The sequence below is a fragment of the Crinia signifera genome, chromosome 1 (assembly GCF_055691185.1).
Source record: "Crinia signifera chromosome 1, ASM5569118v1, whole genome shotgun sequence".
Classification (NCBI taxonomy): domain Eukaryota; kingdom Metazoa; phylum Chordata; class Amphibia; order Anura; family Myobatrachidae; genus Crinia; species Crinia signifera.
The window spans coordinates 207,930,700-207,956,956 of record NC_139217.1 but is presented as its reverse complement, the minus strand read 5'-3'; the positions used below and the strand labels follow the sequence as shown (position 1 = coordinate 207,956,956).

The 26,257-nt window shown below is 40.9% G+C and overlaps 1 protein-coding gene across 1 annotated transcript; it reads left to right on the top strand.

Moving 5' to 3' along the window:
• The first annotated feature begins 2,070 nt into the window (after positions 1–2,070).
• Positions 2,071–24,687, top strand: ELAVL1 (ELAV like RNA binding protein 1). Its single transcript, XM_083179218.1, has 6 exons — positions 2,071–2,229; positions 8,199–8,380; positions 12,657–12,760; positions 20,196–20,349; positions 20,895–21,120; positions 22,854–24,687. The coding sequence occupies exons 2-6, from the start codon at positions 8,209–8,211 to the stop codon at positions 23,176–23,178; spliced, it is 981 nt and encodes a 326-aa protein (XP_083035344.1). The 5' UTR covers positions 2,071–2,229; positions 8,199–8,208; the 3' UTR covers positions 23,179–24,687.
• Positions 24,688–26,257: the final 1,570 nt, after the last annotated feature.

Below are 26,257 nucleotides of genomic sequence, written 5' to 3'. Positions count from 1 at the left end.
ATATATACAGTACTATTTTTCTGGAAAAATAGGTTCAGGAACTCCAGGTCTGGGGGTGGATCAATTAAATAAAAAAAAACATATATAATAGAGAGCGGGAGGGAGAGATAGATGTATATATTGTATTTAGAAACAAAGGCACTCACAGGTGACTTTAAAATAAAACTTATCTTATGAAAAGTACATTTTCAGTTCCTGATGATGTCATATTTAATTAGAGGTTCAGGAACTGAGTTTGTGCTGGTTCCTGCTGAAAAATAGCACTGTATATATATATATACATACCTCCCAACTTCCGCAGGTCAGCAGGCGGGACAATGCTGCTGCGCGCCGTAGGCGCGCCAAATTTTTCGGGGGTCGTGGCCTAATTTGGGGGCGTGGCCTATACTCACGGCTCCCCGCGAGGCCACGCCCCCATTTTGCCGCTATGGGGGCATGACCCAGAGGCTCTGTGAGCCTCTAGCCATGCCCCCAGCCCCCTGGCTGTGGGAATGGACGCTGTGCGCATGCGCACAGCGTTTATTCCCTGCTGCTTAGCAGCTGACAGGGGGGACTCCCAACAGCCCGCCCGCGGGTGGGACAGCGGGACAGGCCCTGACAATCGGGACTGTCCCGATAAAATCGGGACTGTTGGGAGGTATGTGTATATATATATATATATATATATATATATACAGTGGTCGAAGTGGGGCGGTATACGGGGGTATGCCATACCGCCATTTTAATCTGAAGATAAAAAAAAACTTTTTTTTCCCCCTCAGGATGCTCTCTGATCACTCAGCAGCACATATTGTGCTTTTGTAATACCCCTGTACAACGGGGCAGTCTGGCAGGGGACGTTGATGGACAGGGGGGTGTCCGAAGGTGCGCACTATATTCACTCTTTAATTTTCCATACCCCCACTTCAAAATTTCCACTTCGACCACTGTATATATATATATATATATATATATATATATATATATATATATATATACGCCAAAGTGGATAGACCGCACTCACACTGTAAGAAAACAACTTGGGGGTGTTCAACAAAGAGGTTAATATGTGTAACCATATGCCTCAAACATAGTCCAGGTTCCCAAGGCACTTCCGTGTCAGGGATGTGAACACTCTCCTTTGAAATAATACTTCAATGTTGGTATCCATATAGAAAAAAGTTTTTAATCCAATAGTTTAACTTGCATCATGCCCCGACGTTTCGGTCCACACCAGACCTTTATCAAGGAGCTTCAATGATGGTCATATATGGTTCAGCATAGCTCTCAGATTAGCTGATCCCCCGTTCCGAGGGCTAATCTGAGAGCTATGCTGAACCATATATGACCATCATTGAAGCTCCTTAATAAAGGTCTGGTGTGGACCGAAACGTCGGGGCATGATGCAAGTTAAACTATTGGATTAAAAACTTTTTTCTATATGGATACCAACATTGAAGTATTATTTCAAAGGAGAGTGTTCACATCCCTGACACGGAAGTGCCTTGGGAACCTGGACTATATATATATATATATAAAACAGAGGCCACTCCCAATTTGGGGGAAAGGTCATGCCTATTTTGAGGTCACTCACTTTTCAGGAAGGTGCGCGAATTAGGGGGGGGTCTCCAGGAATCGATGATGAGTGAGGTGGCAACCCAACTCTGCAACTGACACTGGCCACGAAGTCCAGGAGCTGGATGGGTCAAGTTGGAGGAAAAAGGGGACCAGGAGGTATTTGGACCGACTACTCTAATAGGACAATAAAACAGTTACACAGGATACGTAATATAGCACCTACTTAATCTATGTGCATGGTTTATACGCTGTGGGACCTGTGTTACACCCCAATGTTATTGTTATGCTCAAAGGACTCTTGGAAGCTGGAGCTGAGGCGCCATTTGCATGCACATGCGCAGCGGCAGCCGCTCCGTGAGGCGGAAGTGTCGAAAATGAGGGGCTCTGCCTACGTTGTGACGAGCGTGGCAGCTAGCCAATGTACTGCGAGTTATGATTCATTCGGCCAATGGGATCGGGCAGCATTGGGACGCATGCCGGGGACTGCGCATGCGCCGCTCATCACCGCCATGTTGCTTTTCTTTCTTCCTATTTTTTATTTTTTTTTACGCCTTTTTTTTTTTTCTCCTCGTGTGACGCCAGCAGCCGCCGCTCTCTCCGCGCTGGGAACGTCCGGGTCGGGTCACGGATCTCGCCGCTCTATCGTCTGAACAGAGCGGGAAGCTCACAAGGGTAAGACGCTCCGGACCGCACCGACAGCGTAAAGTATGTTGGTTGCGGTCATAAAATTGTTCCGTAACCTAGGAGGCCTCATGGGCGGCGCGCTCCCTCCTCCCCCTAGGCCACCCGCCAAAGGCCGCAGTGCGGCCCGCTCTGGCAACGCTAATCGCTGCTACGAGCGAGGCCTGGGGTAACGTGCAGCCCCAGGCTTCGCGTGTGGCTCCTGTAACCGGAGCCCGAGTCTCCGAGAGGATGGACAGTAGCTGCTAGAGGAGGTGCCGGCCGGGCATGGCTGATGCCGGCTGCGAGCGGATGGGCGGGAGAGCGCTCTATCTGCAGCAAAGATGTCGATGTGGTTACAGCGCGGTCACCCGGGGCCCCGGCTATTTCGGGCGACTAGTTGGGCGCGGTGTGGAAAGCCGGGGCCGCTGCCGGGCATGCACAGGGCGCAGAAAGTAGTGCAAGTTAACTGCGTGGGCATCAGGGTTGCGGCTATGTCTTTTACACCAGCTCATGCATGGATTTGCCTGTGTAGAGCACACTAAAGTATGTTTTGGCTTAAAATGTCGGGAGAGGGGGATAAGCCTTATTTCTCTCATGGTAATTTCCTTGGTTCGTATATAAATGTGGCTTACCCTAGATAAGTTTGATTGTAATGTAATAAAATGCGATGTGGCTGATTACATTGCCTGTATGGTGCCCAGCATTGTGCTGTGTACTGTCTTCATGCCAGATAAAAAGTACAAATGGGAATATAAACGTGACTATAGTTTGCACGTTATAAGATGCACATGCTCTGCATCTTGTTATCTGAATGGGAACCAAAGATGGTTGTTTCTGGTGTTTGCCAGTATGGTGTGTTTTCCGCACTTTAGACTAACGCAGATTATGCAGATGTTGCTTATAGGCAGGTGACAGTACACAGACCCCCCCCCCCCCCCGCAGATTATGCAGATGTTGCTTATAGGCAGGTGACAGTACACAGACCCCCCCCCCCCCCCCCCCCCCCCCAACTTGGAATTCCCACACAAATTGTCATCAGCAATTTGATGCTTAAAAGGTTAAGGGGCATACACATGGGGCAATTTAGACAAGATAGCTTAAAAAATGAAGCACAAATCACTGTATGCACCATAGCAGTGCGAGGCGTAAGATATATCTATTGAGAACAGATATTTCTATTGAGAACACAGGCAGTGACAGATCGCTTAGCACACATTGCTGGTGCAGTTCTGTGTGCTGCGTGGTTAAGGAAACTCGTCCTGTGTGTGTGCGGCATTAGGGAGGCTTCATGAAAATAGTATAGAGATATTTATCACTGGTGTACAATGCGATAAATACATATTTTCTATCCAAAATCTGTGCATCATTGTATACATTTTCCAATTATGGTGTTTACAGGTATTTGCATTAAAGCTACTGTTTAGTTCATAGTGTAGGAAATTGATATATGTATACACACATTCATTAATATTCCTACACTCAGGCTGGAGCCATACTTTCATCCCAAAACAGTTTTCCCTTTTATAGTAGCCTTCTTTAGTACATACTGTAGTACTATTGAGTATTACTAAGGCTCCTCTTTATCCTATACCCTTACAAGTCCGTAAAGCTGTCTCCTGTGCTTATCCCAAGCTTAACTAAAATCTGTAACCTCTCTCTCTACTGGTATCCTTCTCTGTTCAAGCATGCACTTATTACTCCCATTCTAAAAAAAAAAAACACAATTCTGATCCAAACTGTCTCTAACTACCGTCCTATCTCTCAGCTCCCATGCCTCTCCAAGCTACATAAGAGACTTGCCTACACTCACCTCACACATTTTCTTAGCTCCTACTTCTTATTGGACCCACTTCAGTCAGGCTTTCGCTCTCAACACTCCAGAGACAGCACTGACTAATGCTGGGTACACACTAGGACGACTAGGGCCCGATCCCCTCAATCTAGATCCAATTCTGACCAATTGGATGTAGATTGTGTGGTGATTGGGCCCTTTTCTGTCCTGGTGTGGACCAATACCGTTCCCGCCGGTCGGTCGTTATTCAGATCCTACCTGCTGCAGGTAGGATCTGAATAACGACCATACTGCCGAGTGCGGGACGGATCGGACCCGCTTACGGTGCACATCGTGAGCGGGTCGTGCCCCCCCCCCCCCCCCGCATCATCGTGAGCGGGTCTGAAGAAACACTGATGACCCGCTCACAATGTGCATCGTGAGCGGGTCGTCGTGGTGTGTACCCTACATAAAGTAGTTAATGATCTGGCCACTGCTAAATCTAAAGGCCATTTCTCACTTCATATTCTTCTAGATCTCTCAGCTGCCTTTGACACTGTTGACCACTCTCTTCTCTTACAAACACTACAATCCCTAGGTCTTCAGAAGACAGTCCTTGGTACTTGTGTATTAGCATAGCGCCTGATTTGACTCCGTACGCAAACGTAGTGAAACCGCATGCCATTATGATATGGAACGCGATGCATTTTTGACGCTTATAATGGCATTTAATGAACTATAGCATTAAATGACATATGTCATTTATTAAGCCCCCCCCCCCCCCAGTATCAACGTGATCCCGAAGCGAGCGCAGCGGTACGCGTCCAACCGACCTTTTCATACCCCCACTATCCACGTCAGCGTGGAGTTGATTTTATATAGTGTGGCGAGCGGACGTGTATTATGTTACATTTATTACGCGTCCCCTCGCGGGGCTCGTCGCGCTCGCCACACTATATAAAATCAACTCCACGCCGACGTGGATAGTGGGGGTATGAAAAGGTCAGTCGGACGCATATCGCTGCGCTCGCCACTCTTTGTGATGACGTGGATAGTGGGGGCCAAAATAAATTACATTATGTCATTTTTACCACTAAATGTTATTATTCCAGGTTCCATAAGAACCAATATCTCATCGCATGCCACACAATAATGGCATGCGATTTTTTTTTTTTATTGCATCCTATCTTTTTAATGGATTCACTGACACAGAGCAGTGAATATATTAGATAGGAAAATCACATCGCATGGCATGCGATGCGATCTCACCACCGTGAATAGCCCTCTACGCAAATGGAGTAGTGGGCGCTGTGATGATACAAAAGTGCCCAGTCCTTTCTTGGTTTTCTTTCTACTTCTTTAATTGCTCTTTCAGTGTTCACTTCTCTGATTCTACCTCCTCCTCACTACCTCTGTCCGTTGGAGTACCACAAGGCTCAGTCTTAGGTCCTCAACTTTTCTCAATTTATATCTCCTCACTTGGGAAACTAATCAACTTTTTTGGATTTCAGTATCATCTGTACGCTGTTGATACTCAAATCTATATTTATTTTTAATCTGCAGTAATACCAACTCTGTCTTATGAATTTTACTTTCTACATTCTTTGGGGACTGTTCAATTGTTTTCCCCATCAGCTGTTACTATTGGGCACCTTACGTGGAAATTTGATTGTTACTCTCAATTAGGAGTAAGTGGCCACATTTATGCCCACTATGTAATGAGGTGGCAAGCAGAAATGTGTGAAAATGCCATTGTTTTGGTGTCCTGTACAGGAATCATCTCCTTTTTTATTTTTTTCCGAACAACCTGGTTTTGCAGAGTTGACCACTGATGCCTACAATGAGCCATTGGTTATCACTTAGACCAGTATTTACCATATCTGGGGCCCGATTCAGAGATGGATACAGGTTGTACAGCAGCTGTGTATTCTATACAAAAATATGCAAAAGCAGCAGAATACATCTTGAAAAAATAGATGCCTCCTGCATGCTTGTGTGGTCTTCTGCTATGTTGACAGAAGCAGCATTTGTGTGAACATCTACCATCTCAGTAGCCCTCTGTGTACACAGGGTTTTTGGACAATTCACACTGCTGGGTACAGGAATTCTGTGTCCTAATACACACTAGCCTTGCTTTTTCCAGAAAATGTGGCCAAAGCTCCTCTGTTTTGGGGAGTTCTGCCTCTTGCCAAATACCAGCAGCCTATCAATCAGGCTGTGGCTTGGAGGCATTGCTTGAGACCACAAAGGACCTGTTTTGCTTGTGTGCAGAATGTGTCCTGTGTAGGTGCCGCACAATTGCAGATGTCTCTGGGTACCTTTTAAGGACAGTCCCGATTTAAAGATAGCCATCCTCCAGCATGGGTGGCTCCATTAGCACAAGGTGTGTACCAAGCGACGTCGCCTCTGGCATTGGCAAGTCCATATTTATTTATAGTTTCTTATATAGCGCATCATATTCCATTGCACTTTACAATTGGAAACAACAATGATTAAACAAACTGGGTAGATACATACCGACATGGAGGTAGGAGGGCCCTGCTCGCAAGCTTACAATCTATAGGTGCATACACACTTGGCAATGATGGCAGCATGGCCCTTGTTACAAATGTTTTCCATTACCCCTGCTTGTAGAGCTGACGGATGATGTCGCTGGGGAGCTCATTAAAAGCAACTTTGTGGGTACACGCTGGGCTATATGCCTGCTGTATAATAAAACATATAGCTTAGTGTAGGAATGAGAAACTTTTGGCACTCCGCTTTTGTTGAAATCTATATCCCAGCAGTCTCTCATCCCCGGTCTAGTGTGTATCTAACTTTATAGTGCTTTGTGAACTTGTGAAAGTTTGGAAAACATTGTACTTGATTCTTGGGTAATTTTTTTACACACATTAAATGAGAACAAGATGAATTGCACACATTTTTCATTTACTTATTTATTTTCTTGTATTAACATCCATGGACACATGACAATTACATAGACAAAAAATACATTTAAAAATAAGTGTATTTAACATTGGAGTTTCTGTGAATTACATTAGTACTGCACTAAAGTTGTTAATATTGAATCCTTTTCACCATTGATCTAACTGTACTGCCCTGCTTGGGATATTCATCTACCTGTAGAATGGATCCATGGAACGTACACATGGGCTATAATCGCTGGCGATTATGGAGCGACCATATTGCCAGCAATTGGAGTGTGCATCGGTGATAAATCGCTGGGTGTGTGCTCCCGTTTTTAGCCCGTTATGATCGCTGGTCGCAGGAGCTGATTCCCTCTGTGGCTCCCCAGGCAGAGGTTCCCTTTCAAAAGCGACCATTTCTGGTTGCAGATGAAAAGGAGACACTGAGCAATATATTGCTGAGCAATATATCACCCCCGTGTGTACACAGCTTTACGCAGCCTTGAGAGAATCCCCAGTGACATCAATGAGATTTCATATTACTGTGTGAAGTTAATCTGTTGCGATCACTTTATCAATATTTATTGGACATTAGATTTGTACATGTGGTGCTGAAAGCAGAGCCTAACCAATCCTATAGATAATACATCTTTATAAACAAAACTCTGGTATGGCACTCTGTCAAATTTTGTAAATGCTTTTCTGCATTATGTGACTAAGGCAGTAGTTCCTAAAGTCTTTTGAATCATGGCGCCCTAGAGCATCGAAAATAAATTTAAGGCACCTCTAGGCCAAATTTTTCTTATTGAGAACCTCGTAAAAAAATATGAAATTAAGTGAGTTGTGTTTTATATGACTTCCTTAAGGGCAGTGTTGAGGTGAGGGACAAGATAATTGGTGGCCACTATTGCTGGTTTTGCCTATTACGTTGACCATAAATCTTTTCAATTGGTCCTAGACCACCAACCCATGGCACCGCTGCAAGTGCCCTGAGGTACTCCTGGGCACAGCACACTTTGGGAATCACGGGACTAAGGGTTTGACTAAATTACTACAGGTTTTGAGACTTATTTTAAATTAAATGCCAAATACCATATATACTCGAGTATAAGCCTACTTTTTCAGAACATTTTTTTTATGCTGAAAAAGCCCCCTCTCGGCTTATACTCGAGTGAGGGTCCCACTTGAGTCAATAAGTTTTCCCAGTTTTTTGTTGTGAAATTAGGTGCCTCTGCTTATAATTGGGTCGACTTATACTCGAGTATATACGGTATATTGTAATTTCATTTTAATATCAACAGGTAACTTAAGATGTCGAACGGTTATGAAGATCACATGGACGATGTATGCAGGGATGACATGGGTAGAACTAACCTAATTGTGAACTACCTGCCTCAGAACATGACACAGGATGAGCTGCGCAGCCTTTTCAGCAGCATTGGGGAAGTGGAGTCTGCAAAGCTAATTCGGGATAAAGTTGCAGGTAAATTTCCTTTCCTCTTCTAGCCACAGAAATAAAATATTTCTAATGCCTAACATTACCCATGACATGCAACATCGGTAAATGCAGCAAACTAACACTTGGGGCTTGATGCAAAATCACCTGGATGTTTCATTGTGTGGCCAATGTATTCAATTGGTGCGTGCGTTGTCAGTCTGTTCTATTCATTTACAAGGGGCAATAACTTAAAAACCCCAAAATAATAAAACCCACAGAATGTGAAAGTGATCATTTTGCTTGATTGCAGATCTCAATGTTGTTTGTAAATACAAAATGAGTTGCATGGTCTTATTTCTGATTCTATTCTTCTTTATATGGTGCTCAACAAAGTACAGTAGCAAAAAAAGCAACTTGTAATAAAATACATTGTTGGGCAAGTACATGGTATATAAACTTTGCTGCATCCGCAGGCATGATGCTGAAATATGCATCAGTGTAGAAGAAACCAAGGTTAAAGTGCCGTTGCAGGGAGTATGGAGTAGAAGATTGTCTAATACTACGTTCTCACTGCCAGTGAGAAGAACCCGTGAACTGCAGCGTCTGAGTCCCCGTTCTACCTGGTAATTTGCCTTTGATCACATGGTTTTTTTTTGCAGTAGGGACGGGACCTGGGAATTTCGACCCGGGTTGTGCCGTTCACACACAAAAAAAACCTGTGTTGAAAGTCAAATTGCTGGGTCAACATGCTTCACCCGGTAATTTTTCTTGGCAGTGTGAACGTGGTATAAGTAAGAAAAGTTAAAGCACGAGATATTGAGGATCTTGCTCATGAGAGCTTACGTTCAAAAGCAGAGGTGACAAGGATGGGGTACACTGTGCATGGATTTGATGGGAAAAGGAGTCTTGAGAGCCCATTTGAAGTTTAGGGGATAAGTAGAGCTTTCCAGAGAGATGGAGCAGCATGTGTGGTATGAGAGGGAGAAAGTAATCAGTGGTCGATAAGCCCATAGATATTAATGGGAGAGGAATGAGTGTGGGCCTTATAAGTGAGAGGCATGAATTGGATTTTGAAGGGCAGCTAATGTAGGAGCTTATATAAGCAGGGAGGTGTTTGTATGTTTGGAAAGGAAGATGAGCTATACAGCAGCATTAAGGATAAATTGTGGAGAGGCTGTCAGGAGTCAAATAGGAGGAGATTACAATAGTCCAGTGTGGAGGTGAGTGGATAAGACCTAAGCCCCATGCACACTGAGGGAACGATATCCCTCATTTTGGCCCTTCTGAGTAATATTGTCTGGTGTGTACGCGCAAACCGTGGGTTGTTAACATTATCCTTCGTAGTCTGCAATGCAGCACAACTCGGTGACGTCATAAAGGATAGCAACATCATTCAGTGGCCAGTATTCAATGCCGGTGTGAGCGGCCGACGAGGGGGTTAAACTGCGAGGATCACAGAAAACCAGTGATCCTTGCAGTTTAACCCCCGCGGCGGCCGCTCGCACTATGCAACGTTCCGGGGGAATCCTTGCAGTCACAGAACGGCAAGGATTCCCCTAAACTGCGAGAGCCGCGGCTAGTGCAGCAAACTCGCTGTAATTAGCCTCGGCTCTCGCAGCTTTTGGAGGCACATTCGCAAATTCCCCCTCGCTCAAAAAACGGAGCGAGGGGAAATTTGCGAATGAGGGGTGTCAGTTGAATAATGACAGGGTGAGCGGTGACTGCGAGCAAAAAGTCCTGCTCGCAGTCACCGCTCGCCCACGGCATTGAATATATGCCAGTGTGTATGCATTAAGTTGTTTGCGAGTTCAAGGGACATCGTTGACGATATTGATTAAAAACCATATAGTCTAGTGCAACGGTTCTCAAACTGTGGGTCCCGACCTTCTCAGCATGGGGTCGCGACTCTGTTGCTGACGACTTTTTTAATCTGTCAGTGTTTCGAGGAGTGTAATAGATCTGTTGAATTGTCTGTTATTTTAGGCTCCTTCCATCATTTTGTGCCTCCACAATGCTGCCACGTATGTGCTGTCCGCTGACTACACATGTGATGAGATGACATTCTGCAGTAACTTCCTGGGGTCCTGTAATTATTTTTATTGTCTGATGGGGTCCCACAGCAAAATAGTTTGAGGACCCCTTTTCTAGTGTGTATGGGGCGTTCGTAGCATCCAGGACAAGAGTCTCTGATTTTTTAAAAATAGAAACAGGACCGTGATATGTTGCGCCATCAATAGATAAGGAGATTGTAGGAGGTAAGGTTATGCAGGAGGTTAAGAAAACAATAAGCTCAATCTTAGCCTTGTTAAGTTAGTGTTGGAACATCCAAGAAAAGATAGCAAAATCTGTTGCATATACCAGGGAGGGGAGAGTTCATTAGCTGGAAGGTGGTAACGGAGGACCAAATGAAATCTATGACTTCCTTTCCTGGGAAAAGGAAGTCAAGGTGTGGTCAGGGAAATGTACAATCCAGAGAGGACCCGAATGTGACATTGGGTGAGGGCGGAATTTATTTTATGCCATTTTTTTTTTATGCAATTGTTTTTTTTTTTTTTTTTTGTTTAAGTGGAGTTCTAAGAACTACTGTTAGGAAGATGATTCGGCTGGTTGCTGAGCGCCTGGTGTAGTGTGATGTACTGATGTATGAAGTTCATTTTGGGTGCTTGTCAAATTCGAAAAGTGTGAGAAGGGAGTTGACAATGGAAGGGAAATGCAAGGGTTTTAAAGACCTGGTGACTTTTTAGTGAGGGTAGGCAGCACTGTAGGATGAGAGCAATGAAATGGAGGAAGTTCGCCTTCAATTGTGATTTTTTTATTTTTTTTTACGTGAACATTATTGCCGATCTCTGGTGAATTTGAAATGCCAGGGTTCAGTTGATCTGCAATGGTGATTAGTAGTTGCTGGAGCAACAGAGTTGAGCAGAATTAATGGAGGCATTGTTTAGTGAAGTGGCTTATTCAGGCCAGAAGATAAAAATTAGTCGAACTGGGGGGATAAGGAAGCGCTGTAGCCTCAATGTTCTCATGATAAATGATTGTGGTTATGTATCTATTAAGATAGAACACACTATTTTTCATTATGGTGCTTTGATTATCTTGTATGTGCTTCATGGGTACATGTTTTGATGGAAGCTTCTGTATTTGGAGAATACTTCTAAACCTAAATCACAATTATAGGATCACCATTATAAAAATGTATGCTTAAAACACTTTCCCTATGGGATGTGGACCAGGGAAATCTCCGTGGAGGTGTGTGCTAGTTTGAATGGGTATACCTAGGTTGTGTGCCCTGTCTCAGCAGTGCTAGTCTTGACCATGTCACTTCTTGGTTCTGAGCTGGACACTCTGGGGTCTGAAAGGGTATTTCCAGGTTACTCTGACAAAATTGTGCTAAAAAAACCCTCTATTAGCTCTTTATTACCCTTTTCACACGGAGATGACGACTTGGGGAACACTGTCATTACTAGGTTCACATACCAGGGATTCAACACCCAAGTTGACCTAATTAGCATTGACTCATGACCTGGAGTTCCCCTGGGTTCTTGACCGTTTGTGAAAGGGGACCCACACTGGTTAAAAAGGTGTTCATTTCCCTGCCTTTTACCTGGGATTTTAGTCTGAAAGGGATGTTATCAGGTAAAGAAACAATACAGGTTGCCTATTGTGGAGACCTGCGTGAAGTACTATGCAGACAATGGAATTGTTCATTAAAGGGTGGCATGCAGCTTTTTTTTCTTGCCAGTAAAATTGCAGTGGTGTGCAACTTTTTGCTTCCTATTTGTAGCAGAAATATTGCTCATACAAAGAAACAAAAAAACTTGCCAAAACTTCTCACAAGGAAAGCATTGCATGGGATGTACAGCTTTTACTGCAACATTTGAGTATTGTTTTTATTTCTGTGGTTTGAAGCTTCATTGATTTGCAACATTTCATAGTAATATACATTTATTTGTAGGATTGTATAGTATGGATAGGCAAAAGGACAATATGCAGGCCAAATTCAGATTTAATGTACCATGCTAGTGAAAAGAGACAGAATCTACAATGATCTGTGGTTGTTAGGCATCCTAGTTCATTCAGAGTAACGCACAATCACACAGTTGTGTGAACACAAGTTTATTTTATTTTTAACTTTTTTATTTTTATTTTTTTTAGTAGCCAGTGTTCCTAAAGTCTACCGTGGAAGTCATTGGATTGCTGCTCACACTTTTTTTTTTACTGTAAATTATATGGATTCAGGGAGAAGTGTTTTTTTTTTTCTTAATTGTGTTTTTTATTTTGTTTGTTTTTTTTATTTTTTTTATTTTTTTTCCTTTTGCAGGGCACAGCTTAGGATATGGCTTTGTGAATTACTTAAATGCTAAAGATGCTGAAAGAGCAATAAACACACTTAATGGATTGAGACTGCAATCAAAAACTATAAAGGTGAATATATATATTTTCATAAACATTCAACATAGAGCAGATTCCTATAACCTACTATTTATGGCTTTGCCAAAATTAGGGAAGCCTATCATGAATTTAGGGCTCAGTACATCCTGTGGAATAGCACTTGGGGGTTAAAAATGCTTTCCATTGGGCTAACTTAAAAAAAAAAAAAAAAAAACTGAATCTGATAAGACATGTGCATCAAATTATGTAATAGGTACATTGTGGTTTCCAGATGGTGTGTTCAAACATTTTGCTCTACATTAGGTTATGCATTTAGTTTCCAATATGATTGTTTAAGACCGTGATTCCTAACCCCAGTCCCTGAAGTACCCCCACAGTTCACATTTTCAGGTCATTGGCAGTTGCACTCATTATTCACGGACTCGTTTAAAAAAATAAATCTACATGAGCTAATAAGTTCACTTGTTCTGTGTGGAACCTGAAAACCATGAACTCTTGGGAGTTTTTTGAGGGCCAAGATTTGGAACCCCCTGGTGTAGGACAACTTGATCCTCAGGGCAGTGCATGTTTTGCGGGTCTCCTCACAGAATCTAAAGCAAAAGAAGTAGCTCCACCTGTGAGTTTTATACAATGTCAGTAATTAATGCACATGTGTACCTGCTACATCACCTGGAGAGTATTGGTTTAGGTTAATTGACGTATTGAAAAACGTCTGTTCTATGTATATAATGGCACATACCCTTAGTTTAAAAAATGTTTACTTTTTGACCATTTACCAACAGAAGTTTTTCTTCACCTACGTTTGAAAGAAGAATGTAATGTCTCATTCGGAATGAAGAAAAAATCTATTATATGGCTGACAGAGTTCCAGAATACTTTAATTTCTTGATAACTAGTACTACCTTGATATTTATTTATAAAGCCCAGGATGTTGTCACATATACAAGCATTTTATTGCTGCCATGCTAAAGTCCGAACGGTATTTATCAAAGCTTGGATAAATACCCTATTATGACTTCAACCCTTGAGTGCCATGTGAATATTGCCAACCAATCATTTTTTATTTATCATAATGACCTGTAATGTTTACTTTTTATATAGGAAATATAATCTGTTTTTCACAACATTTTTTTATTTGAATCTATAAAACAAATGTGAGCGACACTGGCATTTTTAGCAGAATTTTGCGCATCTCACAGATGTTGGCACAGGGTTGATAAGGCAGCAGTGACCAAATTCTAGTTTATATGAAAAAAATTACAGGACCTGATTGATTGCATACACTATATGGACAAGTATTTGGCCACACCTATTATTGATATCTGTTGCGTCAGGTGTATAAAATAAAGCAACTAGCTGTGGATTCTCCAGTTGTAAACATTTGTCATAGGAAATGGGTTGCTTTGCGGAACCCTTCACGCATGGTGCTGTGATAGTAGGCCACCTTAACAATACAACTGTTCCAAAATGTCATCACTGCTGGATATTTCACAGTCAACTGTAAGTGATATAAGAAAGTGGAAGCGTTTATCAACTCAGCCATAAAGCTTTAGACAAATGTCAAATCAGAGGGGTTGATGATTGTTAAGGCACATGGTGTGGAAAAGCCACCAATTCTCTGCTGATTCCATAGCTGTAGAGTTCCATAAGTACATTGGCATTAATGTAAGTACATAAATGCTTTGTGGAGCTTAATATAATGGGTTTCCATGGCTGAACAGCTCCATGCAAGCTTCACATCAAATCCAGTGCCGATCATTGGATGGAGTGTTGTTAGAGCACACCGATAGTAAACGTATTCTTTGGAGTGACAAATTAGAAGTTGTATGGGCGAGTCTGGGTTTGGCAGTTGTCAGGAGAACGTTACATGACTGACTGCATTATGCCAACTGAAGATTGGTGGAGGAGGGATAATGGTATGGGGCTGTATTTCAGAATTTGGGCTAGGCCACTTCTCTCCAGTGAAAGGCAATTTTAATGCTTCTGCATTAAATACATTTTGAACAATCCAACTTTGTGGCATCCATTTGGGGATGGCCCATCTGACATCTCTGATGGAGATGTGCCTGTCACTTAGCGAGGTGCTGGGTGTCCCCCTAGCTCTGCACATGGCATCTATTCACGCATTGACACCATGGGCAGGTTTATAAAGGGTGTTTACTAGCCTGACCTTCTCATCCAAGATCAGTGCCTGACCTCCTAAATGTGTCTACAGAATGGGCACAAATTCCCACAGAAAAACGGCTACGGGGGGGAGGGGGCAACTTTATATTAAAGAATATGTACTTGTTATGTTAGTCCCTGTTTGTGTAATGGTCAGGCGTCATAATCTGAAATATATTGTTAGCCTTTTGAGGAGCTCTTTTATTTCACAATTTATAATGGTGTCATTGAAGAGTGATAGTCTCTATGTACTGGCATGGTGGAACTATTACAATTGGTAGCTGCATTAACATTATAAAGATAAGGCTAGTTGTGGTCTAAGTATTTAATCTGTTGCTTAATTTCATTCACACCAGGTTTAAAGCTGAACAGTGTGAAAGATGTATATTTTATATGTAGTGTATTTTGCTTGTAAAATGTGATCTCCAGTGCCCTGACCCAACACTCTGATACTTGCACTCCCTGAGAATTATTTGCTAATACTGCTTGTTCATGTACTCACAAATGAATGATACCATTTCCTTACAAAGAGACTTTCACCATTTTTGGTTGCATGGCTCAACTAGAGTTCTGACAAATCACTGGGAATACTGTGGCTGCTAATGTACCACTGCTGGATTCCATTGGAATACTTTAGCAGTGCTGTGTTGCCTTTGTAGGATTTGATAGAACTGTTGCTTTTTTTTTTTTGCATTGAACAGTTCTTTTCCTTTTATTGTTTGCTGTGATAACAATATTGCACTACTTGTGAGCACACTTTAAAAAGTATCACTTTTTACTGTGGTTAAAGGCTCCATTCTTTGTGGAGAAATCTCATGCTGTCCTTTCTGTACGTTGGCCCTATCGGCGCATCATGTGCCTAGTGAGTTGTAGATCACCAGTGAAAAAGTTATATCTGTCTGTAATGTCTTCTGCAGCAGGTTGCCTGGTGAAATTGCTACTTTTCTACCTAAACGAGAGGAATTCATAAGCTTTTTGTATTTCTTAAAATAAAAATGTACTATTTCAGTGAATTCCCCACACAGTGCATGGTTTGCAGGTCTCCTCACAGAATCACAAGTGAAATAATTGGCTCCACCTGTGGATCTTTTAAATTGTGTCAGAGTAATGAATGCACCTGCCGGGGTATTGAGGACCAAGTTTGAGAACCCCTGTCCTAGACTATCAGTGGCAGCTAGAAAAAAAGTTTCTTATTGAGTAACTCAGCAGAAACGTATTAAATCAGTTGATTTTATTCTTGTGTGTGGTGATGGTTACTCCACGCATATATGATTGACAGCCATCTACACTACTTTTGCCCAGGATGGCAAAATATAATTTTATTTAGTACTGGATAGCTAATCCATGGCACACCTGCAAGTGCCCTGCTGCAACACTGGGTCACATGCCACCCAGTTTTGGAACCATTGCACAATGGATTCAGTCTCATTCATGTCACAACAGCTGAAATAAAGTCTGGTTGTATTTTACTTGAGTTAAGATTAAATATATTAATGTCTTTGTATTTTTAGGTTGACAAGGGCTGTTTAGAATGTTGTTCTGATGCAATATATTGCTTCCTGACAGTAATGTCACTGAGGGGAAAAGTCCGGCACTTTTAACTAGCCAGGTAAAGGCGCTTTAAAATTAGCAAGCACTTTACTATTTGAAACATGTAAATACAGTCTTCAGCATCTTGCAAGTACTTTACTGAAGTTATTAGGTTTAGAATTTATCAAACAGGCTTATTAGCAAGCTCAGCAGGGTGTGTCCAGGGTGTGCAGTCTAGGGCCCCTCCCCTTATAATTCTATTCTCCTGCACTAGACAAAATACAGGCACTTTTAACCCACTGAATTTCTGAAGCAAGTTTAAAAACAAGATGACATTATAAATTTAACTTTTCATCTCTAGCAACTAAAACCTATGGGGGTACATAATAACTTTCGATAGTTTTTTGCTTTTAATCCTGTATCAAGCTTGTATAGGTGTGGAATTCTTGTTTAAATGCTTTATTAAACACCTTTCGGTTAAATGGCTTATGCTTTGCTAGGTATAAATTCATACTGTAGTTACATCCTCCTACCTCTTGACTCAATGCTAGATGCTTGAGATAAGTGAGCCGACATGTTCCAATCAACTCTCAGAAGTTTTTTTTCTTTTTAAGGAAATGTGTCTTTGTCACAACACAATGTGATTAGGACACGTAAGGATACTGCTATTTAATTTTATGCCGCATGTACAGTGCATGCGACTAATGCTGGCCACACATCGGACCAACTGTCAATTACATCTAGGCTCAATTTTAAAGCTTTGCATCAGCTATGATGATGACCGTGTCTCTGCAACATAGAAACAATCCGGAAAACAAATGTAACTGGCCGGCCGTACAGATGGAAATAACAGTTTTTAGATCTATTACCTCTGGTGGTTTGTAGATTATTCACCGATTCTGGGCAGGTAATGGTATCTGCTGTAAATTATTCCGCGCTTAACTCACACAGTTCAATATTTCTGGCAGGCAGTCGTTTAATATTACAGCAATGTCTCATGCTGCTCAAGTGTGCGTCCTCAGCTCTCACCTAGTTTGTCCCCCCGGCAGCCGCTGTCTTTCTGTGAGCGGCTGTGTGTGCCGTAGATGGGCGTCTTGCACTCTGTCTGTGCGTTTGTATGTTAATAAATTTTAATATATTGTGTACCTTTTTAGAGCGCCTCACGCTTTTTTTTATTTTTTAGCAGCTGTTAGCATACCACTTTTTTGTACAGATTCTGAGACTGTCACACCAAGTATAAAAGTATCCTGTATAAAATGGATCAGCAGAGAATCATAGTTGCATTGAATTCTGACATCAATTGATTGTCCGATTTATGTCATTTATTGTCCAGTGTGTAACAGCAATATATCCATGAACGTCATCGTTCATACCTATCACGTCTGCTGCGCAATACAGCCAATGCCGCTATATCGTGATTCATGGTGTATATACGGCCGATGCGCCAACCTCCCAAACTGATTGAGAGCTCAACTGAGTGGGCCCATGTCCATTTATTTTCATTTAACCATCTGTGCTCAAGCATGGCTATGACAACCCTGGACTGATGGTGTGTTAACTGGTCATTTTTTGTAACAAACTTTTATGTGTGTATATATAGCAAAAGTCTGCCAAAGCTTATGTTGCTGCAACTAGACATTGATTTTATTTGATCTATAGGGTTAGCATTTTACAGAGGGTGGTGTGGGGTTTTGAGGCATACAGTGTTTATGGCTGACTGGGTGTATGGCTGTGGGGTAATTGGAACTAATTTTTTAATCTCCATTTTTTAATGTTAAATGGGGTAAATTACATTGTAATCAAACCTGCTTAGATCAAACCCCATTTTGCTATGCAAGCAATACTGTGGACAGGTTAACACATTTGTACCTTTTTCAGATATTTACAGCAATTGAGGCAATTGCAAAAATGTACTAAATAGATGAATTTACGCGTTTACTATATACGGTATGTCCACATATAATTGAAGTGTGGAAAAATGTATTTGTCCATATTTTGTGGTTATATGCAATCTCTCTCTTACTACTGGTACTTTTCCTTCTCTGCTCAAACATGCAGTGATAACTCCTATTCTAAACAGAATTCCGACCCTAACTCTCTCTCTAACTATCGTCCTATATCTCAGCTCCCATGCCTCTCCAAGCTACTGGAGAGACTTGTCTACTCTCTCCTTACAAACTTTCTTAACTCTAACACCCTATTAGACCCACTTCAGTCAGGCTTTCGCTCTCAACACTCCACTGAGACAGCACTGACTAAAGTGGTGAATGATCTGGTAACGGCTAAGTCTAAAGGCCATTACTCACTACTTATTCTTCTTGATCTTTCTGCTGTATTTGACACCGTCGATCACTCTTCTCTTACAAACACTACACTCCCTAGGTCTTAATGATACAGCCCTTTCCTGGTTCACATCTTACCTATCTGATCGCTCTTTCAGTGTTCGCTTCTCTAACTCTACTTTCTCTTCATTACCTCTGTCAGTCGGAGTTCCGCAAGGTTCAGTCTTAGGTCCTCTGCTTTTTTCAATCTATACCTCCTCTCTTGGCAAACTAATCCTCTCTTTTGGATTTCAGTATCACTTGTATGCTGATGATACTGAAATCTATCTATCAACCCCAGAGTTGTCACCAGTGGTTTTGGGTCGAGTCTCTGATTGTCTCTCTGCCATCTCATCTTGGATGTCTTGTCGCCAACTCAAACTCAATATTTCCAAAACGGAATTACTTATATTCCCGCCAACTAAGAACAGTTACCATCCTGACATCTCCATTGCTGTTGACAACTCGATAATCTACCCTACCCCACAAGCTCGTTGCTTAGGGGTCATCCTTGACTCTGAACTGTCCTTTCTTCCCCACATTCAATCTGTCTCCAAATCATGTTACATGCATCTAAAAAACATATCCAAAATACGACCCTATCTCACACAAGACACTACCAAATCTCTTATACATGCACTCATTATATCCTGCATTGATTATTGCAATAGTCTCCTAACTGGTCTTCCCAAGAACAGACTCTCACCACTGCAATCAATTCTAAATGCTGCTGCTAGGCTGATCTTCCTTGCAAGACGCTCATCGTCTGCTGATCCGCTCTGCCAGTCCCTCCATTGGTTGCCTGTATATTACCGTATTCAATATAAAACACTTCTACTTGCATATAAAGCTATTAACCATACTGCACCAGCATATATCTCTGCACTTATCACAAAATATCTCCCATCTCGACCACTACGCTCTACACAAGATCTGCGTCTCTCTTCTGCACGGATCACTAGCTCCCATTCACTATTACAGGACTTTCATCGGGCTGCTCCCATCCTATGGAATGCCCTTCCACGCACATTAAGACTCTCCACCACTCTCCAAACTTTCAAGCGTTCCCTGAAAACTCACCTCTTCAGGCAAGCCTATCATATTTAAGTTCTACATGCATAACCCTCCGAGGCACTTATGTATTATATAGCTTCCCTTCAGGACTTGTAACTTGGTGGGACTGCTATGCTATGCTATTACTGGTGCCTTTCCTTGTGTTTCCCCCATATATCCCTATAGATTGTAAGCTTGCAGCAGGGCCCTCCTACCTCCAAGTCTGTCTGTTGTTGCCCAGTTTGTCTTATTACTGTCTACTATTGTAAAGCGCAACGGAATCTGCTGCGCTATATAAGAAACTGTAAATAAATAAATATGCAGAAATTTTAATCTGCCAAATTTCATGTATTTCATTATTTTCTATCTAGATTAACTTTTTTGTTTGCTTTTCTGTTCAGGTATCCTTTGCCCGTCCAAGTTCTGAAAATATTAAGGATGCAAACTTATACATCAGTGGACTTCCAAGGACAATGACGCAGAAAGATGTAGAAGATATGTTTTCAGGGTTTGGGCGCATCATCAATTCTCGCGTTCTTGTTGATCAAGCTACAGGTGAGGATTTTTATTTTTACATGACTGAATTTCCAAAACCAGAATCTGTATTATGTAGTTGGTTCCCAAGATGGAATTTGCAGTTTTTTTACATAATCATATTTTCACATTATTTAGCATTAGTGCCTCATGGGGAAAAACAAACATTACATTCTATGGCTAATGGTGTGTACACGTGGCAGGATATGCCATGAGATGCGAGTCCCGATGCGATCAGGACTCTCATCGCTCGGCATGCATGGAGGGGCACAATATAGACTATAGTGCAGATCTGCATTATATAGTCTTGGCTGCCCTCTCTATCTGGCTGCTGATTTGCGCTCACATGGGAGCGCGCATCGGGCTCGCAAGCCCTAAAGCATGTGATTTGCATGCGATATGGCTTCCGATGTTCACTATATCCGCAACATCGGAAGCCATATCGGCTCGTGTGTACACACCATAAGTCTCTATTTAGCATAGTTTTTAGTTTGCCTTTTAATTGAAAGTCTTTTTAAAAAAAAAAAATAATAATTTAAGTGTAATTGTGACCATATTATTTCAAGGTTTGTCACGTGGAGTTGCGTTTATACGGTTTGACAAACGATCAGAAGCGGAAGAGGCAATTGCCAGCTTCAATGGTCACAAACCACCTGGCTCATCTGAACCCATCACAGTGAAGTTTGCAGCCAATCCAAATCAGAATAAAAATATGGCACTTCTCTCTCAGCTGTGTCACTCTCCAGCACGGCGATTTGGGGGACCTGTTCACCACCAGGCTCAAAGATTCAGGTAAGGAGAATCTTTTCGGTACAGTGAAGTAGAAGAAAAAAGTTGTTAAAACTCTCCACGTTGGAACCAGATTTAATAGTTCTCTAGAATTGTTTGTGCCTAGAGATGAAATACTAAATAGTACATGTATTCTGGCCAACAAGATTGTTGCTGGTTTAGCAGGAAATAATTAAGCCTTTTTGGGAAATTTTATTTTGGCAAATTTTTAAATATGAGGCTTTGTGTTTTGGTCATTTTACTGTTAAACTTATAACTAATTTCACAGCAGATTGCTATTGCCCAGTGCTGAGTTACGGCTTCATTCATTTTTCCTGGTTATAATTCCAGGAATATTCAATGTATAATTATAATATTCCATGTAATTGAAGTGTGGAAAAATGTATTTGTCCATATTTTTTGGGTTATATTCAGAAATGTAAATCGGTACTTGTTTCCTAGAACGGCCACAGTCGTTACTACTCGTGTACCTTAAGTTAAGGTACACGAGTAACGCGATGGACCCGATTTACTTTGAAATCTGGTACATTTTGCCGGCAAAGGCAAAATGCCATGTTAATCGCGTCGGTCGCCTGCATTAACATGGCACGCGACCGACGCGATTAACGCGATTTTGCCATAGGGTTCAATGTTAAAATATTTTTAACATTGCAATCGTGTTGATCGCGTCGGTATTGTGCCATTATCATGGCACAAAATGCGATGGACGCTATTAACTACATTTTACATAGGAAACAATGGGAAATGGCCCGATATGGGCCATTTCTCATGTTATATGCCCCCGTCATGGGTATTAATTAATGCCCCCCCATTGTGAACGGCACCCCACGATGGACGCCAACCCGAAGCGTGGCGAGTCCCGCTATGGGACGCGTATACCTGTGAAGTTATGCGCGACCCCTCGCTGCGCTCGCCACACTTTATATTCTCAACTCCACACCGACGTGGATAGTATGAAAAGGTCGGAGGACGCGTACCGCCGCCGCTCGCCACGCTTCGGGTTGGCGTCAATCGTGGGGGCCGTTTACAATGGGGGCATTTGAGCCATCAGGGGGGTTAAAATTGGGGTCTGGGGACAATTTTACATTGAATCCAATGTGAAATAGGGTCCCAGGGACCCTATTCACATTTGAATCAATGTAAAAATCGGGTCCATCGCATGCGATTTGGTCGCATGCGATTTGGTCGCATGCAATCGACGCGATTTTTCTGACCCGATCAAAATCGGTATAGCCGTGCTAGGAAACAAGTACCTTTTAAATCTATTTTATATATAGTGTAATATATAGTGTAAAAGCAGAAAAACTCCTTTCCCATTAAAAGATTGTAACTTAGACCTCTAAATAAAATCATCAAATCTGTGACCAATGTATAAAAGTGATTTCAGTGATGTTCAGGGCATTAGTGGCTTTTTAAACCACATACCAGCGCAAGAGGGAACCAAATGTGGTACTCTATGTAGTCAGCATGGTCTGAGGGTTAGCAGTACGTGTTGGGTGTACAGGGATGCAAAGTCAACATTGACCATGTGACATTCTGAATGTTGACATTTCACCCCACATCCCCCCAATTTTAGTACGGAATGTTTTTTAAAAATAATGTAATTATCATTGACTACAAAAAGTAAACTGCATAATCAAATTAATTTGTATGCTTGTTTAAATTACGTGTTATTGCTATATATGACGATGTGCCTGAACCCTTACAGTGTGTGTGTGTTCATCTTTCTCAAATAGGTTTTCACCCATGGGAGTAGATCACATGAGCAGCATATCTGGTGTGAATGTTGCCAGCAGTGCTTCATCTGGATGGTGCATCTTTATTTACAACCTTGGTCAAGACGCAGATGAAGGAATCCTCTGGCAGATGTTTGGCCCTTTTGGAGCAGTCACTAATGTGAAGGTTATTCGTGATTTTAACACCAACAAGTGCAAAGGCTTTGGTTTTGTGACCATGACAAACTATGAAGAAGCTGCCATGGCCATTGCAAGCCTTAATGGCTACCGTTTAGGGGACAAGACCTTACAAGTTTCCTTCAAAACCAGCAAGTCCCACAAATAACTTGCTCTTAATTGTCTTTTGTATGAAATAGGGAAAATAAGAATGACGAAGTTGGGGGAAGACTTATTTTTTTTTTTTTCTTAGTGTAAAACTCATTTTGCGCCAATTTTCACAAGTGTTTTTGTCTTAGTGTAAATGAGATGTGGAAAAGGATTTTTTTATACTACAGGGATGCAACTTACATGTTCAAATGTTTGAGAGGTCCCAACATGCTAGACCAATTTTAAGTTACTTAAGTTATTTACTTTAAATATACAAATAAAATATGGATAGATTACATTAAAATATACCCTATGGATGGTGATGAATTTAAGCATGTTCTAATTTTGAAGACTTTCAAAATGTTTGCTTTGTGGGTTTATATATTCCAGACTCTGGAAATAACTTTTTTTAATCAAGCTGTCAAGTTTCCAGCGTAAGCATTTGTATGTATAAGGTTTATTTTTCTTTTCTCTTTTTTTTTCTCTTTAGTTATTTCCTCCCTCTTCTCACTAACATCTAGAACCTGAACTAGCAAATATTTGAAGCTTCAGGTTTCTCAGAATGGAGATCTAGTTGCAGCATGTCTATATTTTACTCTGTGTAGTCCCCTTGTAGGACATTTGATTAATGACTGTGATGTTTGCTGCCCAACTTGCCCATTTATTTACCCATGGAAATATTGTTGGGTTTGTTTTTTTTATATTGGGATGTAAAAGTTGGCATTTTATGAAATTGCGAAACAGACATTTCAAATGGGCAACTGAACTAATCTTCCATGGCCTTTTTTAAATAGCATGTAGATCAGGTCATCTTACCTGTAAACTTCAAAATAACATAATTCAGATGCCCCTTTGTTACACCATCCACATTAAGTTTTAATCTTCAAATATTGTCATTCAGTTTGGGTTCTTAACATCAGGTGACTGTGAGACTTCAGTTCAAATGAAATTTCAGATTTTACTTTTTTTTTTTCTTTTTTGTTAAATTGACACGAGAGGTAAGGAAGGACCAAAGAACCAAAGAGTTCTGTGTTTAAAAAGAAATAAACTAATTCGACATACAATTTTTCCACTTTCAGAGTACATGAAATGTTTCATATTGCATTTATAATTTTGTCACTTACTGTGCATTCTGCACTTTGTATTGGTACAGCATATATTAAATTAAGGTCTGTATAATTTTCAAGTAGAAGTAACCTGTATGGTTTTGATCTAAGATGACCATTTTAATAACATTTCTAAACATTTGAGCATTGTTGTTTTCTTTTGTTTGTTTTTGTTTGTTATTTTCGCATCCCTTTTTGAGTGTAAATTTTTTTGACCATTTACATATAACTCGTTCGTTAAGGTTAAAATATTAACATAATACGATTCTTAGTTGAGTAAAATTAATCCCCTTCCCAGATTTTCTACAGACTGCCTTGGATTTTCAGTTTTGTTCCTCTTAAGTTTCTTTTGCTTTTTTTTGTGTTTTTGTTTGTTTTACTTTTGCATTTAAGACCATTAAATTTGATTTTGTTTTGCTCAACTTTTGTTTTCGTTTGTTATTTTGTTCTTTTCTTTTGATAAATATCGGAACATACAGGCTTTGCATGTAGACATTTTGAAAATTCTAATTGTAGGTCATATTCGTTTGAATTGTAGGGAAACCAGGTAAAAGTCCATTCTAAAATGTACATTTACAGTAGTCTTTGTATAAAGGTGTATGGTAAAAACAAAAACCAGATCGCAAACATTACTACTTAAATTTTTTTTTTGTCATATATGTAATCTGAAAAAAATTGGCCAGGACAAATATTGAACTTTATTTACCGTTTTCTATGAACAATGATAAAAACTTCATGTTTATACAGCCTAGCTCTTTAAATTTCCAATCCAGATAGATAAGTTTCTAAGTGCCAGATTACATTTTGTGAGCTGAAGCCTAACATGCTGCGCATTTCCATGTATTACGGTAAGTCTTATTTGTTTGCACAGCACTTGTTTGTTACTTGCTACTTAAGTTGTGTATGATTCAGTTAAGAGTAGTATTTTTTTTTTCCACCTTTTTGTTATTGAAAGGTTTCTGTGTTTTTCGAGTTTTACTAGCAGGATGCTCAACTGCTGTACATTTTATGTTCTAAAAAGGAATTCAGTTACATTTCATGAGCATTGTTGAGATGCTCAGCTACACACTTGTCAACCACTTATGGTACCCCCAACAGACCTGTTGGCTGAGTGGAAAAAGATCACTGTTCCAGAACATTCTGCCATATCCAATTGTCCCTTAACCTGTGTTTTTAATTTGCTTTCTGATCTTCCAAACTTATCCCTTCATGGCATAATAAGTAGTTTCCTGCTTTGTGTACTGAGCAGGTTGTAAGACTTGGTATTGCTATAGCTGTAATAGGTCACTAACAGATATTCTATCTTTGCAGCAAAGAATTGCTCTGAATATAACGCTGTATTTTACCGATTGCTTTAAGCCACTTACACCTATTTTTCTTTTTGGTACATTAAAATTAGGGAATACTTCTTATTTCCTGTAAATTTATCCTAAGAATATGGTATGAAATGCCTGATGCTACAAGTACACTTGGACAGGGGTTTAGTGTTTCATGCATTCACTCTCTCAAATGGAATTCTCTTTAAAAGAAGAGCTGTCAAGATAGTAAGCATGTTTCTGCACCACAGACCGCATATTGGAACCTACTCTATACAGTGTACTAACAGTGTGACCATTTGTTCATGTTCGCCTTACTATATGATAAAACTTGGTTCATATATAAATATCAATCAAGGGAACCAATAATAATCTGACCTCTATGTGAAATAGCGCCAGAGGTGAGAGATTTGGTAAGAAACCTGTTTTTTTTTAAGTGCCAATCATTTACACTGCAAAACCAGTTTGACTTTGCAGTGCAAATGATTGCTGCTTTAAAAAAAAAACCTGGAGGTTTCTCACCAAATCTCTCACTTTCTGATTCTCTCATCCTATTAACTTTCACCCACAGTAGTTACAGTTGATTTTTTTTCTTTTGTCAACACTTAAATCATGTGGATAAGTGATACCTCCTATGTAGATCCCCCCCCCCCCCCCCCCACACACACACACACGC

Excerpts from the sequence above, each read along its gene's own strand:
- ELAVL1 (XM_083179218.1), top strand. The coding sequence starts at position 8,209 with ATGTCGAACGGTTATGAAGATCACATGGACGATGTATGCAGGGATGAC. Across the intron at positions 20,350-20,894 it reads TCTTGTTGATCAAGCTACAG|GTTTGTCACGTGGAGTTGCG; the intron begins GTGAGGATTTTT and ends TATTATTTCAAG. Across the intron at positions 21,121-22,853 it reads CACCAGGCTCAAAGATTCAG|GTTTTCACCCATGGGAGTAG; the intron begins GTAAGGAGAATC and ends TTTCTCAAATAG.